Source organism: Echiichthys vipera, assembly GCF_963691815.1.
Source record: "Echiichthys vipera genome assembly, chromosome: 16".
Classification (NCBI taxonomy): Eukaryota; Metazoa; Chordata; class Actinopteri; order Perciformes; family Trachinidae; genus Echiichthys; species Echiichthys vipera.
Window position 1 is genome coordinate 11,431,658 of NC_139841.1, and position 18,676 is coordinate 11,450,333.

The window sequence follows — 18,676 nt, forward strand, 5'->3', positions numbered from 1 at the left end:
AAGCCTTGTGTCTAAATAAAGGATTACCTTCAACCTTAGAAAGTGCAGACTCCCAGAAGCCAAATTAGCACGACTGTGGGGGAGGCTGCATTTACACGGCACAAAATCAACACACATGGCCCAGGAGAATGTATTAACATTACCAATAACCTCTGGTGACTTTTTAGTAAGGTGTTTTATCAGGAGTCTTATCTAAAACTGGATAGTCTGGTCTGAACACAGAAATAGAAAATGTTCCGGACATCTGAGGCTTTCAGTGTAAACAGAGCCTCTATGTAACATCATGTTTTGTTATATTTGGATCTTTGCACTGGGGCAAACAGGCAAAAGTCCCATGAACTCCTGCTTTGAACTAGAAAAGACTGCAGAAATCACATGACCTACCTCTGGGCAGAGTTCTGTTGACCCCATTTGAAGTCAGTCAAATGAGTCCCAGAGGCCTTGTTCGGCTAAAGGGTGCATGGTGTTGTTTCGCAAATATTCAGGGTTCAGTACTCAAGGAAAGGCTCCCATAAGTATTGGTCACTTTGGATAAGTTAGAGAGGGGTCTTCCAGATGTGGAGCCACAGCAGAGATCATATATCACACATTGTACATAAAGTATGTACTGTATATTTACTGTAGATGACACATGTAAGTGGCAGGTCAACATGGGAAGCATGTAAGTTTCTCCTGACTGCTATTCGGTAGGTGAACCATGAGTTACATTCTTTTTTTAATTCAATATATACATATATTTCAGAATGATGTTGATTTATTCAGCACTTAACAGGTCCGCGCATCCACACACACTTTTTGCCTCTGACCCCATTTGGCGTAGCGGCTTGTGTTATCCCATCTCTAGTTTGCCTGAATGATTATTCTTTTGCTTTCTGAATAATTACTGTGCATTCTTCTATTAGCCGGCCTGCCAGTGAACCATTAACATCTAATTATGGATGATAAAAATGTTCTTCTCCTAATGGCCATCCACCAACCCACCCCATTTCAGCACTGCTTATGTTTGGATTTATTCGATGAAAAAAAAATCATAAAACCCCCTCCCTGCAGTGCAGATCATTCATCAATCATTTACAGCACTGGCAAAACATTGCATATGTGTATATGAATGTGGACTTGAAGATGACAAGCACCCTTTTTTCAGAATCAGTGAAGTCACCTTCAGCAGAGAGCTAAGTGGAGCTGACAAGCTGGCACGAAAAACACGCCTGCTAATGATGCTTTCTCTGCGTGAGCCACCTCTGAGCCAGCTGGACTCAGAACAAGGTCACAGTCTCGGCTTTTTGTCCGAATCACAGACATTTCTGTAGATTTAGGCATCAGGTCAAAGTGTGTTTCAGTGCATTACCTCACAACGCCCCACAGGATTGAATCTGTCTGTGTTAAGCTGTTTGTTTGTTGCAACAGCAGTTAATGATTCACAGAAATGTAGACAGCAACAGCACATCATTTGTACATATTGGTGCTTGGTTGAGAAATAGAGCGACCTGCCATACTGAATTAAAAAAAAATTATTGGAATGGAGATCTGCAAACGCCTCTTCACTAAACTGGTTGCTGCGTTCAATATCTTTGCTCTGAGAGAGAATGCAATAGTGCTTTTGACACTACGTATATCCTGTCACAAACAAGCTGCACTTTCAGTTTGCAAAATATGAAAATGATTGGACAGAACATTAAAGACATAGATAAAATCCATCAATCGTCTTCGGTACAGACAAAGACTTTTTGGCTGATATTTTCTCATGCTCTGATTAACCCTTGTATGGGCGTCATATTTGGGTTTTGAAAAACAAATCGAATCTGAAAACAAATTTTACTTCATAAACCATTAACATGTTGTCTTTATCTCAGATTCAAGTGTGATTCCTTTTTTGTGTTGGAGGTGGACAGATGACAGAGGGTAAAGAGTGAGGGCAAACAGCTTCTCTGTGCCTCGATTATAGTAATGTAACAATATCTTTGTGTGTGAGTGTGTGCGCGCATGTGTCTGTGTGTCGATGTGTATGTGCGTCAAACTGACCCGAAGACCATATGAAGGATGTAAATGTGTGGGGTATAGTAGCATGTGTGCTCTATTATTATTTTGTGTTTGTACATGTTTATCACATAAAATAAGGCCATTGAGTGTAAGTAAAAACAAATATACTTGGACCATTTTTCTTTTCTTGAAAAAAACTTGAAACAGGTCAATTTGACCCGAATACCATACAAGGTAATTAAGATAATTTAAAATGGATTGTCATGTTACCTATAGGCCTTTCTCACAATACACATTTTGACTTGTTACAGTAGGAAAAGCACAAATGTTACTAATAACACCAGCAATAGCTCCGTGCTGTTCAAGTGTTCCAGTGAGAGTGACAGTGAGCCAGCACACATGATACCACAACCTGAAATCAAATCAGCCATCATTCATTTCATTATTCACACCGGCATTGTTCCTGCTGTAACAAGTGAGAATGTCTTCTGTGAAAAAGGCCTACTGAGTGAGTGAAAAACTTTTTTGCTCGTTTCCCTTACTTAAGAATAACTCATACTAGAACCAAACTTTTCAATTTCCCTCCAAACATCTGGTATTTCAATGCAGTAACATAGAAGAGAAAAATATATACCCAGATATGACACACTTGGAAGATTTGTTTATTTGGTAATTGACTCTACCTTAATGACATTCAAGAGTAGCATTATCATCACAGTATTGCATAACAAGAACGTGATCTAAGCTATAGAGACAATAGTCTACACTGATTTTAAAACTGGAACATGACCAAAAAAAAGTACTTTTTGAGAAAATAATGAATATACTGTAAGCAATTTAATAAAAGATGAAGAAAATGATGGCAAGCAAAGCTGTTTTAACAAGCCACACTATTTTGATGCTTTATAACACATTAATAGAAAAATTATGATTAAAAGGCACATTCATAGTACAACAAGGGGACTATCTTGCATGCACACAGTCCCTCGAGATAAAAGCAGCATCAAAGTTACAACTATATCACAGTTAAGTGATAAACACATTAGAATACCTGATATAACACCAGTTGTAAAGTATACAATATACATTTATTGCTTTCATTATTGCTGTAGTCAAAGTGAACTATGTGCATTTATTCTCATACGATCGTTGGGGAGTACTTAAGCAGCTTAGTAACAGTGTAATAAAGTCTCCATTTGAACACAAATTAAACACCTGCATTAAGTCACCCTTTCAAAGAGGTGCAATTTGCATAATTATAGATACTGCCACAGAAAAAAACAAAGACATTGTATGCAATGCTTCTGTCTTTTGATGGCAATCCTTCCAGTTCCCTGAAATATCCACTTAATCACTGGCTATAAGAGGACAATCCTCTAAGAAAAGTGAAGTAACCCAGTTTATTCCAGTGATCATGTTGGTGGGAATTTGTAGGTCAAAATACTGTACGTATAGATGTCTGGGCTAGGGTTCTGGTGGTTAGATTTAAAGGCTGTAAAACCCTCACAATAGTTTATATATATATATTGACACATTGACATCTAAAACACAAATGTATCCCAGCTTTAGCCTAAACTGTAGACCTTTTAAATAATTTCCCAGTCTGGGATCATTAAAGTAATTCTATTCTATTCTATTCTTGTTGACCCCCAAGATTACAAAAGCAACGCTTACTAAGGTGTATATTATGATACAGTAATAATGAGTATTAGGTCATTTTAATCTGCTGTATCACCATATGGGTCTTGTGACAGGCTGTACAAATTAACTGGATCAGTAGCAAAGCTTACTGAACATGCCGCCCTCAATCTTCCCCGCACCTCATCTATTACAAGCATCCCCAGCATTTGTGCACCAGCAGGTCATCTCCGTAACCTGTGTCAAGGAGGCGGTTGCCACATTCCTCCCAGCGACACACCTCACCTTTGTCCACCACCACAAACTTCCACTCCATGTGGATCTCTGCGGGTAAGCTGACCACCGTGGCCCAGTGCCCGTCCTTGGTTCTCTCTAGAGGGATGAATCCCTTCCAGTTCCCCAGCTCATGCTGGTTCCCTGTGACAGCTACCTTCTGGTATGGCGATTGGGTGAAATAATGGACACGAAAGGTCACATTGACATTCTGGGGCATGGGTTGGACAGCCAAGACCTTTTTATTTTCTGTGCTTTCGTCGATAAGGGAGAGAGCGCTAGTTTGATCGGTTTCAGTTGAAGGTTGGATATCTGCTGGTTCTATACAGGCGGTTTCTGTTACAGCAGAGATGTATTCACACTCTTCCCTGGGAGGCTGGTTGGCGTTTGTGTGGTCTTGGGCAAAAGATGTGGCAGAAACATTCATCCAGGGAAAGGCTGGGTAGTTTGTATCCATGATCCATTCATTATGGTCCATAGTTGCCTCCATGATACTGATTTCAGTCTTTTCATAGTCCTCTTCTTTTTCGTTCTCTGCGTTCTCCTCTTTCTTTTCAACACTTACTTCTGCTTCCTTCCCTTTAACCTCGAAAACAACTTTCACGTCTGTCTGCTTTTCCAGCTCATCAGAGAAGCTAGTGACACTGTCTGCAAACTGATCCATCGCTCTGTGGTATCTACTCTCCACGTCATGACCAAACATGTCCTCATTGGCTGCAAATGACTCAAAACTAGTCCAAGCTGTGCACTCACTGTTGGGAGGCTGGGAGTGACATAATTGGTAAGGCCTGGACATCGTATCTGCTGTATCCTCTTTAATGATGGATATGGCTGCATCATCAGCAAAGAGGCTGTTTTGAGCCTCCCTCTGTCCCTCAGGCTGTTGATCCAAATCCATTACCGGAGGCACCATATTTTCAAAGATCACATCAAATTCATTACCATCATCAGGGCTGACAGTCATGCTTGAAATCCCACTTTCTTTACCAACCGTAGCAGGTGATATGTCATTATCCCTCAACTCACTTTGCTCGAAAGACGGCAAAAGCATTTTACACACTGAAGGGTTAATATCCTCAATCATGACGGGAGCAGCACCACTGATAACTTCGGAAAAATCTTCATTATCATTTGTTTGGTCACTTTGTTGGTCTTGGGAGGAAGACATGTCAAGAAAAGATAGTTCTTCAGACATTATAGGTGAAGTAAGACTATCGTTATCACAATCATCAGTGGCAGAATCGATCTTTGTCTCATCAAAGGTTTCATTTTTTCCCATGCAGTCACTGTGTTGGTCTTCGAAGGAAGACAACATGCCAAGATGGGATATTTCTTCAGACACTGAAAGTGCAGTACAGCTCACATTATTGCCAGAAGCTGCATAAGTAGCAGAATCCACCCTTGTCTTGTCAAAAATTTCATTATTTACCATGTAGACGCCTTGCTGGTCTTGGCAAGTAGATGGCAGCTGAGGACAAGATATTTCTTCAACCATTACAGAAGCGGTTACGTTTTCAACTGTATCAGGATCAGCAGCAACAGCTGCCTCGTCAAAAACTACAGCCATTACAGGGGGGGTAATGTTTTCATCATCACAAGCAACTATATCAGGAGGGGTACTTGCCTTGTCAAAAGCTTCATCTCTTGTAATTTGGATACATGGTTCAACTTGGTAGCAAGATTGAATATAAGGCTTATACACTTGGTCATTGCGTTCTTCAGCCAACACCATGGTTGTGCCATTTCCATTGTTTTCAGGTTGTTTTTCTGTCTCATGTGACGGCATTTGAGGGCCTAGAATAGTAGAATCAGTGTCTTCATCCAGAGATGGTGCTATTTTATCTTCTTTCTGTGGATATGGAGGATCTGATGACAAGTCAGGGAAACCCAAAATGCCTGAGATTTTAGCGTTTGCATCAGTGGCGATATCTGACAGGCCATCATCATGATTACCAGCCTCAGGCGTGCTTAAACAGAGCAGAGGAGGGCTGAGTGGCGCACTTGAACTGTAAGGTTCTTCATTACAGGTGACAATGTTGTCATGAGCGAGCATTTTGTCTTTCACTTGATCGGCACCACAGTAATGAACAGCGTCCTCTTGATAACAGGTAAGACCATTGTCCTCCTTTTGTTCAATCTCCAAGTCTTGCTTGTCTGACTGTGGCAAGTGGGCGTCACATTTGACAGCTGTAAGTTTGTTTGAGTGGTCTTCATCTATAACTTTGTCAATCACTTCAACAACTACAAGACCACTAACTTCACCCCAATCACTATCCAGAATGGGCGCTGTCACCTTGTCGGTCACTTTGTCGGTCACTGTGTCAGTCACTGTGTCCGTCACTTTGTCTGTCACTGTGTCCGTCACTGTGTCCATCACTGTGTCCGTCACCGTGTCCGTCACCGTGTCCGTCATTGTGTCCGTCACCGTGGCCGTCATCTTGTCACACTGCTCCTGCTGTTGAGATGGCAGGTCTGCTTCTTTTTCAAATGTTGAGGAAACAATCTCAGCCTGGGGAGCAATTAGCTTTTGGTCTACACACTCCTCTTCTGCCTCCTCACCCTGATTCTTTTCCTCATCTTGAGAGAGGCGATTATCGCCGGAATAACTACTATGATCCCTACTATCTGGATTCTCTTCCTCAAACTCCTCATCTTTGCCATAACAGACGTAACGGACAGATATATCTTCAGTACGAATTATGGGTTCCTCAGAGCTGTCCACACTGTTGGTTTTATCTTCCGGTCTGTCATCATCACTTTCTTCACTCATATGAGGGGTTTGATCGATGCATACTGAATTGTTCAAAGTACACTGGAGGTTGTTTTCCTCTCCTCTGGTTGTCTTGTCAGAAGCGTCCTTTCCTGTGGTCACATCCTTATCTTCCTGGCATTCTGCCATCAACACCTAGACACATGAATAAAAAGTTAGTGTCTTCAGTTCTAACTTATTCAGACAGTAGATAAAAATAAACACAGATAAAGATAAAGACATAAAAATGCCTGCAGCTGGTCTCTGAGTCTGTGCTAGTCTGAAACTACAGACAGGATGAGGTCTGAGGGAAATGTTGATGAGAGAAATATACCCACTGGGTTTTTGGTCCAAATCCTTAAAGAAATAGTTCATACAAATTGCGAAATACATTTATTTGGGGTTTTTTTTGCCAAGAGTTAGAGAAGAAGACAGATACCACTCTCATCTCATACCAAATTGAAAATTTAATGTTCCCTCGTGAGACTAATTTTGGACTTTCTGTCTGTTTGCTTAATATGAAGCTACAAGCCACTGGTTAGCTTAGCATAGCACAAAGACAAATAGGGCTAACAGCTAACCTGGTTCTGTTCAGAGGTGACAAAAGCTCCTAAAGCTCAATAAATAACAGAGAGTTTTAAAGAGGTCAACTGTAACGGATGGCTCTTGAACTTGTCTGTGGCTTGGATATAACCTCACAGATACAAAGCTGCTTACCTTCTCTACCTCCTCGTGGTTCTCATCCTTAATCAACTCAGGCTCCTTCCAGCGGCTATCATTATCATGGACCGCTTCCAGCACATCCTCGACGGCGTCATCTGTTTCACCCTGATCAACGGCATCCTCCGGCACCATTTCAGCCTCAGTGTAAGTATCACTCTGCAGGCTCTGATTGGCCTCTAGCGGCGCACATGTCTCTGCTGCTTCGTAAGAGTCCCACCCATCTGCCACTTCCTCTGAGTCATCTGAAGTGGTGTGTATGTTGTCTGGTACTTGGATGTCACTCTTTGGAGGGGAATAAGGTGGAGGTTTGTTCTCAGCAGCAGGTGCAGCAGCACGACGGTGCCTGATTTTTAGATCACTCTGAATCAGATCAACATCCTCCTTCAAATCTGATGAGGCTTCATCACTCACATCTATAACAAAATAGATGAAAATAAAAAGCTATACAATTAAAACACTTTACACAAATAATATACAGATTTATAATTTAGTTTTTTTAAATTAATTTCTAAGTTGTACCCCTTTTTATTTATGTTGCGTGACTTTATAACTTGAACAGTAGAACAGGTGAGAGGTACATGTCTAAATATTAGTCCAGACATTAAACTGAAATTGTAAATTTGTTGAAATGAGTACCATTTCTGGTTTACAAAGGACAGACATAAAAATACATTTCTTTAGACTCTGTCTTCTCAACCTTTGTACTTTTTTTTTACAATGACAACATAGCAGATGATGTATTCACAGGAGAAGTAATCGATCTAACAAGCTGCAGTAATGTTGGTTGTACCCTATATCTCCTCCATTTAAGGCCTCATATGACCTGGCCACAGCCTCTCTTGTGTATCTTTATTGGTCGATTTTATCTCAGTGTGTCTGTAGCTGAATCTAGTATATATTTAAGCTCAATGTACTTCAAGTACCAAAGGTAAAATAACAAATAATTCATAACAATAGAAATTGCCCCTCGGATTGTTATTTTATTACAGTTTATGGATTACTATAATGGATGCACACGTGTAAGTACAACTTTACTATTCTAGTTGGAGGAGGTTGATCCAATGTTAGCAACTGTATTTACCATTTGGTAGTTTAATTCATAACAATGCATCATATGAGCTCATTAAATGCTTCGTTTGTGAAATCTTAATCTTGAAACTAACAAGCAACTCCAACTCTCATTTATATGTAGTAAAAGTTGGATATTTCCCACTGAATTTTAATAGTAGAAATATGAAGAAGCATGGGAATACTCAAGTAAAGTGCAAGAAGTGCAAATTTGTACTAAAGTACAGTACTGCAGTTAAAGATGACCTACACCTATTTTGAAAATTCACACATTATTCCTGTGGTCTAAGACAGTCCAAAAAGATTATGTCTATATATTAAAACCTCCCTCCCAAATCCAAAGACTACAGTTACAAGACTCAATTGTGTGATGTCATCAAATATAAAGTGTGGAACTGCTCCAAAGACAACAAATTGTGAAAGATGGTAAAGATGACTGAGCAGGCCGGGGAATGTTCGGTATATGGGGACATTTTCTGTTTTAGGCCTGAGAACACTGCAACCGAATGAAGCTAATTTGGGTGTAAACACACAAAAACAGTCTCCTATTCAATGTCTACGGAGAAGCTCAAGGCTTTATACTTGATGACATCACACTGAGACCTTACTTCTGTGGTTTGTGACTCTTAGAGAGAGTAGCTCATGTTCACTAATACTGAACTTCCCTCAGCCATGGAAATAACATATTCAATTTCTTAAGGTGGTGTTCCCCTTTAGTGCACTCATGTATGTCACATTACATAACTGCCGACATTTACCAACACTATGTGTACTACTATGGTCATTTAATATCATTTTAAAGGTTAGTAGCCTAAATGAGGGCAGCTTTTACTAATGGCCCAGAGTTAATAATGGCTTTATAGGCTATGTGAGTAGTATGACAGTCTATGCCTATTTATTACAGTAGCCTAACACTGCAACTTAACTCAGACTAGATATTAATAGGAGTGATTATTGCAGTATACTGTCACACTTTAAATGCATGGTGTCCTTATGGTATTATCATATCAGTGTTGTAGTGTAGGCTACCTGGGGCGCTCGGTTTTAACTCTAATAATAAAGAGCGAGGTGTCGTACCTAATCGAATATCCCATTATTTTGTGGATCCTTTACCTGTTGACTCCACGGAGCTGTGAGATTCCTCCGGGCTCGGTCGGATCACCGACGCGTCCGTCTCTTCCCCGGCACTTTTATCGTCACCGTCGGCGGCCGTGGCCTTCCTCCGCTTCCCCCTCACGGTCCGGTAGATGATGAAAGCCGCCAGCACGGATACCAGGGCTATGACGGCCAGAGCCACGGCGGGACCATGTCGCCCGATCATGCAGAAGAGCGACGCCAGATCCACGCGTCTCTCCACGGCCACGCTGTTGCCGTTTTTCAGCGGCATTGCGGATCCGTTGTAAAAAAAAAACAACAACAACAAAAAAAAACAAAAAAACAACGAGCCCGTCTGTGATGTCTCTGTATGTGCGAACGGAGGCCTGGCTGATCCGACTGAAGCTGCCGCAGGCTGCTGCTGCCGTGCGTGCTCTCCTCCACGTTTTTTTTTCTTTTTTTGAAGTGTAGTGACCTCTTGTTGCTGCAGAGCTGGTTCAGGTGCGGGCTGCTCATTGGCTGGCAGGGTCACGGGGACTGGGCATTCATTCATAAAAAGGCAAAGGGACATGTTTTTGCAGCCTACACCACCCACACACACACGCACGCACACACGCACACACACACACACACACACATACACACACACACACACAGACACACACACACACACGCACACGCACACACACACACACGCACACACACACACACACACACACACACACACACACACACACACACACACACACACACACACACGCACACACATCCCACTGATGGGATTAGCGAAACCAGTGAAAGACATGCTGATGAGATGAGATGGCCTACTTATTCCATCAAATGATAACATTTCTCAATTTTATGGGTCCCACCCGAATGCCACACTTCAACAAACCAGCACAAAACAAAAAAAGAACGTCTTAATATTGTCATTGCATATTTATTAATGTGTTAAATTTACCAATTAACATACATTAGACCTATAACCTCTGAAACTCTTGTTTTTTTTTTTTAAATATTTCGATTTTTGTATATGCACATTTAGGCTGTATATATCAGTGAATCTGTAGGTGGGCTTATCTGATTCATTTCATTACAACATTAGTTCATTGTTTTCTTGATTTGATCAATTATGCCTTTTCCTTTTTAATCTCATTATTACTTGATGCTTTGGGAATACTGTCTTTGTTACACTCATACCAATAAAGGTCAGAGAATTAAAATTGAAAAAAGGGCTGGAAACCTACATGTCATTCCATGCCTCATACTTTAAAAAAAATGTAGACACTGGACAGGCTATTTTTCTGTCTCATTTTAGAGCATCTTGTAAATGTGGAGTTGTTTGTTGGTCTGATCCATTTCAAAGCGAGCCTATAATGCTTTGAGGTTTGAGACTAAAGAAATCCACCAAAAATAACTAATTAGCACATCATGAACTCTCCATTTCCTCTCCCTTTTGTTATTTAAATACCTGAACGCCTTTAGATCAATTCATGCCAGTAAACATAAAAAAAGGCACAGGCCATATTGATCTGAGTAAGATGATATGATTATTGATGCATCAGAATTGTGGTGTCTGTAATCCTCTTGGATTGCTCAAAATGTTATCCATAACAACATACACATTCAAAAAATATAGCTTTACTCTATGCAGCTCCAGTCTCCATCTGTCAGCTGAAGAGAATTTCATAAGCACCCAGAAATGATGCAGTAACATCAGCACTCCAGTGTGACGGCTCCACCCAGTGGAGAGCTGTAAAAACTACAGCAAAGTTTCTGACCACTCTTGAGCTCATGCACATTCAAACAAAAGCACATTCCTCACTTACTTACATATTTATTTCAAAACCCATGCACTCACGCAGATGTTTAATTTTCAACAGATTTCTGCTAAATTATTGTCATTTACTATTTCTGCAAACATTTATGGCCACAGCAAAGAAATCACTGCCACATTGTGCATGTTTTAGTGATCTATAAAATAAATAACCATTGCAAATCAACAAAGCTTTACACAAAAAAATGTAAAGATTGTTCTCTGACTAAATACATTTCTAAACTGACCAATCTACCCTTCAAATTATATGAAGGGCCTATGTATATGTTCAGTTGCAACAATTAGGCTCAGGCGACATCAACGCTACTACGTTTTCATTTTAAAACCTGTTTGAGCTCTATATTTCAGAAATAGCTCTGTATATCATAAAATTATCATATAATGTATATCTATCATAATAGAAATATAGGTAGAATATAAATCTGTCCATATTAACGCGTCTGAAAACACACCACATGATTTGCTTGTACTGAGTTGGAACTGAACTAACATGAGTATAAGGTGATATGAGGTCATATACTCATTTTCACTGTTCTACGTCACTTGCTTGCTTGTTGTTAAGCTACAGTAATAAGGTTAATGGTGGTTTAACAGTGGTTTGATTTCACCACAATGACAAACAATGCCAAGGCTGAGGGCAAACACTATTACCTGGCTGGCCACAATTGACTCTGGCTTTTAAATACCCTTTTTAGTGCAAATGCATATATAAAAGGATTATTAAAGTGTCATTCCGGCGCAAAATCATCTCATGGTCTTTCTCACGGCACTTACACACATAAAATAAGCCATCGAGACAGTCGTTTTTCATATAACTATTAAAGGAGAAATCCAGGAGACTCGCTAACAGATGGCTTTTTAACCACTAATACTACTCAAAATAAGACCAAACCTCTTCAGTAGCATGGTAAGTGTCTCTGCACATAAAACGAAGCATCAATGAGCTCCTTCTTTTTGGCATTTGGTAATCGACTTGAAAGGACTTCCACAAGAGGAGCCGGTACCGGGACCAGTAGGTAAGTCTTTCAAAACACTCTTTTAATAAACTCTGGGTTCTCTAACTACATTGTTGGTGCTTCATTTTATATGTAGGGACTCTTACATTTTTTTCCTTCAATAAATCATTGGAAAATCTTCAAGACTAAGTATATTTGAGCCTTTCCCTTGTTACCTTGGACGCACCAGTTATGACACTTGTATTTGAGATGTAATTTAAGTTTAACTGAGCTGAATATTCAATTCCTATAGCTATGCATTTTCTTATATGGCTCTCATTGCTTCAGATAACAGGATTCCTTTCTTCTTCATTCATTTAATTTTGTGAGGTCCATATTTCTTCATCGAAAACCTCTAAGTAGTCACACATGCAATTTTACTTAAATACGGAATGGAAGAGAGAGAAAAATGAGTTTCCATTTTTCATCAGAAGAGGCTAAAATACATCCCTTTTAATCACCTCATATTTTTGCGTTAATATTTATACGGTAAGATTATTTACTATTCCTGTTCTGATGAAGGCACAATGCCAATCATTCTTCAAAGGTCACCAAGTTAAATTACATAAAGAGTTGTTTTGGATGTGCTGGCGGAATAGTGTTAGAATACAAACAGCTACAGCTACAGCTACTTTTGAAATGATGGTAGCCTTTCCTTCTTTTTTTTGTCTCATAAGGTCATGCTGAGTCTTAAATTCTAACTTCTGGGCATCTGTAACATGCTGGAATTATAGTTCAAGTTCAAGTTCACTTTTATTAATATAGCATGGTTAAAAAGACCTGTAACAGTCATCCAAAGGGCTTCACAGAGCAGAGACAAAAACAAAAAGAATGCATGTAGAAGAAACAGGAAAACATGCATATCATCACACATACTCAAACACAAATGCATGTAACACATGCACATATTGAAACATATGCACAAACATACGCATGCATGCACAGCTACAGTAGTCATAAACAACAGTGCAAGATTATGTTAAAAATGCACATAGATATTTAAACAAAACTAAGCTGGATTAGAAGTCGCTGTGGAACCGAAGGCCAAGGAGAAAAAGTGTGTTTTTAAAGCACACTTAAACCTCTCTGTGGATCTCGCATGTCTGTCTTACATGTAATAGCAAACTGTTCCAGAGTTTGGGAGCAGCCACAGAGAAGGCACGATTGCCCTTGGTTTTCAATTTTGATCTAGGTACATCCAGCAACAACTCACTGGATGACCGTAGATCTCTGGCTGGATTACGGACTCGTATGAGTCTTAAAGCTTATGGGAAGCCAGTGGAGGGAGGCCAGCACACTTATACAAACACATAATGTAAAAGCAAAATAAATGTTTATAGATTTAACATGGCTGACTGAGCCCCCCAAAATAGCCTCTAATCTTTAATCTCCATTTAAACTGTGGCATTGATTTCATTTAGCATCACACAATAAACTCCTTAACAAACAAACACAGTAATGATCCAGTGAAGGAGTGGTGACATGAGCCCCACCCAGTGGACAGCTCTGGCAGTGACAATGAAAAAAAAAGTTCCTGAAGTTCTGGACTTTTCTTAGAATAGAAAAGCTGGAAGCATAACTGCTGAGAAAACACACTTTAACAGTGTTTCATCTCACAACAAGTGGATTTAACACTGAACACACACTGAAGATGCTGTGTTCGCATGGAGTCCGGTCTGCTCTCAGGCCATTTGTGGACTTCTATTGGCCTGGATGAGCCTCTACAAACCAGTGTGACCGTGCGTCAGATCTTCTACCAGCTGGAGAAAGAGGGAGAGCACTTTGGGCTGACTCTGGACCCTAAAGGCTTTTCTCCAGAGGAGCTGTCTGTCAGTCAGGCAGGTGGAAAGGAAGCTGAGAGTCAGGCGATGAGGAAAGCTCCTATTCTTACAGACACAAAAGTTCAGACATATCTAACATATCTATCTCTTTATTCCTGCATTCGTGTTATTGTATTATTATTGTATTACTACAGCTCACTGCTGATGTTTCTTAACATGTTTTTTTCTGGAAAAGGAAAAAATTGAGGAGACAGAGTGAGAGGTGTAGCAGCATCCACTAGGTGTCATATTTAGGCCAGTAAACAGCTCTGATGGTCACTGTCATGGGAACCTATTATGGGTATTTTTTTTATGATTTTTGAAGAAAGACAGGTTATTCCTGGTTTGCTATGCTTAGACTGATTTTGAATCTATTTTTGTTTTAGTGATACATTTTTTACAAATAACTTGGCTATTAGGTTCAGCGAAAATATTTAAATGCAACCCAGCTCTCCTAGAACCCCTCTCACTTTTCCCTAACCTAGTTAAAAAAAAAACAACATTAAAAACAATATGAGCTAACAATGAAACGGCATTAATGACCTCTCCCACCCTCTTTCTTTCTTGTTGTTTACAAGTTGATGCCAGCTATTACCACGGTTGCTTGGTCTCTCCCTGGCTCCCGTCTGGCTGTCAGGGCTTTTCTTTCCCAAGAATAGACGGATTGTCCCGTAAACGTGGCAGCACAGGGGCGGAGGAGGAGAGAAACTACTTAAGGGACCCACACAGCCTTTTGTTTTATTTTCTATTTGTGCTGACTGAATGCTTATTCACTGGATCTTTGAATATCAGAGGTTACCCTTCTTTTCATCCCTCCGTGTCTCCCAGTTTGCCTTTGAATTCTTGCTTTCATCTCTTATGTCCTCCTTTTTTTTTAATCTTCACCTCCCTCAAGCCAATGCCACTTCCATCCTCTCATGTCTCCTCTGTTCTTTTCCTCTCTCCTCCCTCTGTGATAGTTAGGCTGGGCGTTGACGTGACATCTCCTTTACCCACTATCCTTTGCTTTCATCTCCTCACTTCTGCGAGATGCGGAGTGCCTGCAACACATGGGAACATTTACCGACTGTTTTATTTCCGCTTTCCTCCAGGCCCATTTTCCTTCCATCCCATCCCCCCATCCTCCCATCGTCCTTCTCTTTCTTTACTAAAATCTTTCCCTTCACATTCACTCTCTCCACTTTTCCCCCTCCTAACCCTTCCACTCATTTCCTCGTCGTCTCAGACACTTTGACCAACTCTTAATCAACAGGGTGTGTTTGAAGCAGACGGCTTTTATTGCCATTACAAAAGCCTGTGAGTGTGCATTTCGACAAGCGACATCAGCATTGCACAGCCTAAAGACGTTTTCTCGTATGAATTCCAGACAGCAACTGGAGAATCAGGATTGGACATCTGCGTTTACATTTCATATATGTAGCACACAACAGGAGATTGTCCATGTAATATGCGTTCTCGCCTACTGGAAATGCTCCATTTGGTTTAGGCGAGGGATGGCGCCTGGGTAGAGCGTGCAGAAGGCAGGATATGATGCCGATTGCACCGCGGTCACATATCTGAGTTGATAATTTGGTCATAAGCCGACAATTTCGACCCTTACCGACGGAAGTTCCAGCCGCATGATTGCAATGTCATCAACATGCCCACTGAGGTGCTGTATTCACACATTGGCTCAATTGGACATCTCACAGACTTTGTACTAGAAAGTCGACAGGGTAAAGTCAGTTTAATGTCCGGTCCAACTTATTCAAACATTTACGTTTTCTTACAGCTCCTCCAGGTAGGTAGATAAAGGTCTAGATAGGTTCAGTTTGGCATTGTGTGTGTGAAAAGGGCTTAAGTTAAGCTTCAGCTCGTCAAACCCTCAATGTTTTGCTAAGAAATTATCGTCAAGTTGTGTTTTCCTGATAAATGCACAAATGTTGGATTGTACCTAAACCTCCGGGAAGCATGGAGGAAAACACCAAACCTCGGACGCCAGTCGTTTCCCATTTGACGACCAGCATCACACCTAATGAAACAGTCAGTATGGACATGTTACAGACAGCCCTGAATAAACAATACAAGTGTTGTTGAAAGTGTTCTGAATGTACCAGTGTTTATGGTATTGTATTCCGTTTTATTTCCAGTTTGTCTGGTATGGGCAGAACCACTTAGCTCGTGAAAATAGTTGTATAATGTTTTCTGTAGTCTGTAAGGGGGAGCTTTCTAAAGTCTGAGAAAATCACCCTGATGACGGCATCAGGGTTAGCTTGGCATGTCAACAGACTTATAACAGTTAGCCTCTCTTACAGTCTGCAGGTATGAAGTTTGAAAATGGACAAGACCACGGTGTTCACTAGGAAGGGAGGATCTGATGAGAGACATTATCAAGTTGCATTATGGGAAATGGAGGGTCCGGTGTTTTTGGAGCTTTACCCATAATACTGTCGAAAATCTGGGGTATCTCTGCTTTTCTGTCTATTGTGATTATCTTAACTTGCAATACTTAATAGCTGGTGTACTACTTTAATGTTAGTTGTACATCAGTTCTGACTGACACAATAGTCATTACTATAGGATGCAGGTGGATAGTACTCTACGTATGGACTAGTAAGGACTGGTACCATGGTGAATGCATCAGGGATGGTGGTTGAAGCATTTTTTCTCTTTATCAATTTCTGGCTGATCAAGTGCTGCCTGAATCCAAGTGGCGTCTTGTGAAGCTAATTTCATGTGTCATTAAGTTAGCGGACAAAGCATCTGACTTTACAAGGTAGAACACTTGTTGGCAACTCCTCTCTGGCCCAGATGTCGTGGTTTTCTTTTAACTGTCACTGAAATCTTTATCTAACTTATCCAAACTATATTTGTGCTAAACACCAATCTTTCATTCTTTTTTGTGTCTGTGTTGTCCTTTCTATTGTATCAATACAAATTCTGTTAATTTGATTCACGAAAGTCTTTATTTTTAGGCAAGAAATATATTACTGTTTTCTATTTTTTTTAATGCTACTTTTTCAATTCTATATAGTATTTCATGGTAACTTTTCAGATGAGTTATGCTATTTCTCTGACTTTACTTCTGATGTGTTATTTCAACGTGCATGTTATTTAATATGTAGGTATGAACACAAATAATGGTTGATTGCTAGACTGAACTTGCCTGTATTCCTTAAAAAGACTTCTTTTTAGTTCTATTTTTCTACATTTTCCATATATTTTTCTATGTAGTAGCTTTTATCATTACAGATGTATATCAATTATTATATATATTTAACTCTACCCCTGATGTGTTATGTGCCAGTATCATATTGATCTTCATGTTTCTTGTCCTTTTTCACATAAGCATGATTGTCCATCAGACAGCATCATTCACCTCTGCTCTGATTGGTCCAACTTGTGCATAGAATAACTCTCAGTAATGCATCACAATCACCCAAGTGATGAATGCGTTAACGTCTATATATTGCTTTTTCTGCTTCGTCATTGTGATTTGACAGTACCTGAAGAACTCCATTCGATCGAGAATGATGCTAACTGCCCTGAAACAAGAAGCACTATCACAGAGCTTTTAATACGGCGTGCAGATCTTTTGTCTGATTCTTGCGTAAGTTTAATTCTTTGATCCAGCACCTGTAAAAGCCTTTTTACTGCTTATCTACACCTAACAAAACCTTAACCCTAGCAGCAGCATCATCATATTTAATATAAAGTGAAAAATTGCGATTCCCCTGAATGAGACCCGTACCTTTGGAACACTATGCATCGGCAATATAAAGCTTCATTGTATCATTTTCAACTCTAGGTAACAATACACAGTGCATATGAAGAGAAAAAGTGGAGCTGTTGATTATGTGTTTATCCAGTGTCTGTGCCCTTTTGCAGTGACATTATAGCAGGTACATGACATACTTTCCTCCGTTACTTATAGTGGGAACATTTTATATGTAGCGGAAGGTCAAATGTTTTTTATAAATTGTGCTCACAAAGAGAAACCTCTGTAGCACGGGCGCGCACACACACACACACATACACACACACACACACACACACACACACACACACACACACACACACACACACACACACACACACACACACACACACACACACACACACACACACACACACACACACACACACACACACACACACACACACACACATATTTCCTGTGTGACTTTGAGGGTCTCTGGTATTTGAACAGATGTGGTCAGACTGAGCGTGCCTAGATCCCCCCATGACCTGAACGTGCACTTCCTGCTCCGAAAGCTAACACCCAGAGAGAACAATCGTAGTCTGTACCCTCTGAACACACGCACACACACACACACACACACACACACACACACACACAGTGCGCAAGGCAGGGCCAGCATGTAAGCCATAAACAAACATAAAAACACATGCTTACAGATACTTTTAGGAATGGTCTTTGTAGACATACAACACACACACACACACACACACACACACACACACACACACACACACACACACACACACACACACACAC

General features: G+C 40.4%; 1 protein-coding gene across 1 annotated transcript; it reads right to left on the minus strand.

Annotated features, from left to right (window-relative positions):
* Nucleotides 1-2,784: 2,784 nt before the first annotated feature.
* Nucleotides 2,785-9,917, minus strand: stbd1 (starch binding domain 1). The gene is made up of 3 exons (XM_083930082.1): nucleotides 9,545-9,917; nucleotides 7,358-7,776; nucleotides 2,785-6,796 (listed from the first exon to the last, which is right to left on the minus strand). The coding sequence occupies exons 1-3, from the start codon at nucleotides 9,816-9,818 to the stop codon at nucleotides 3,809-3,811; spliced, it is 3,681 nt and encodes a 1,226-aa protein (XP_083786208.1). The 5' UTR covers nucleotides 9,819-9,917; the 3' UTR covers nucleotides 2,785-3,808.
* Nucleotides 9,918-18,676: the final 8,759 nt, after the last annotated feature.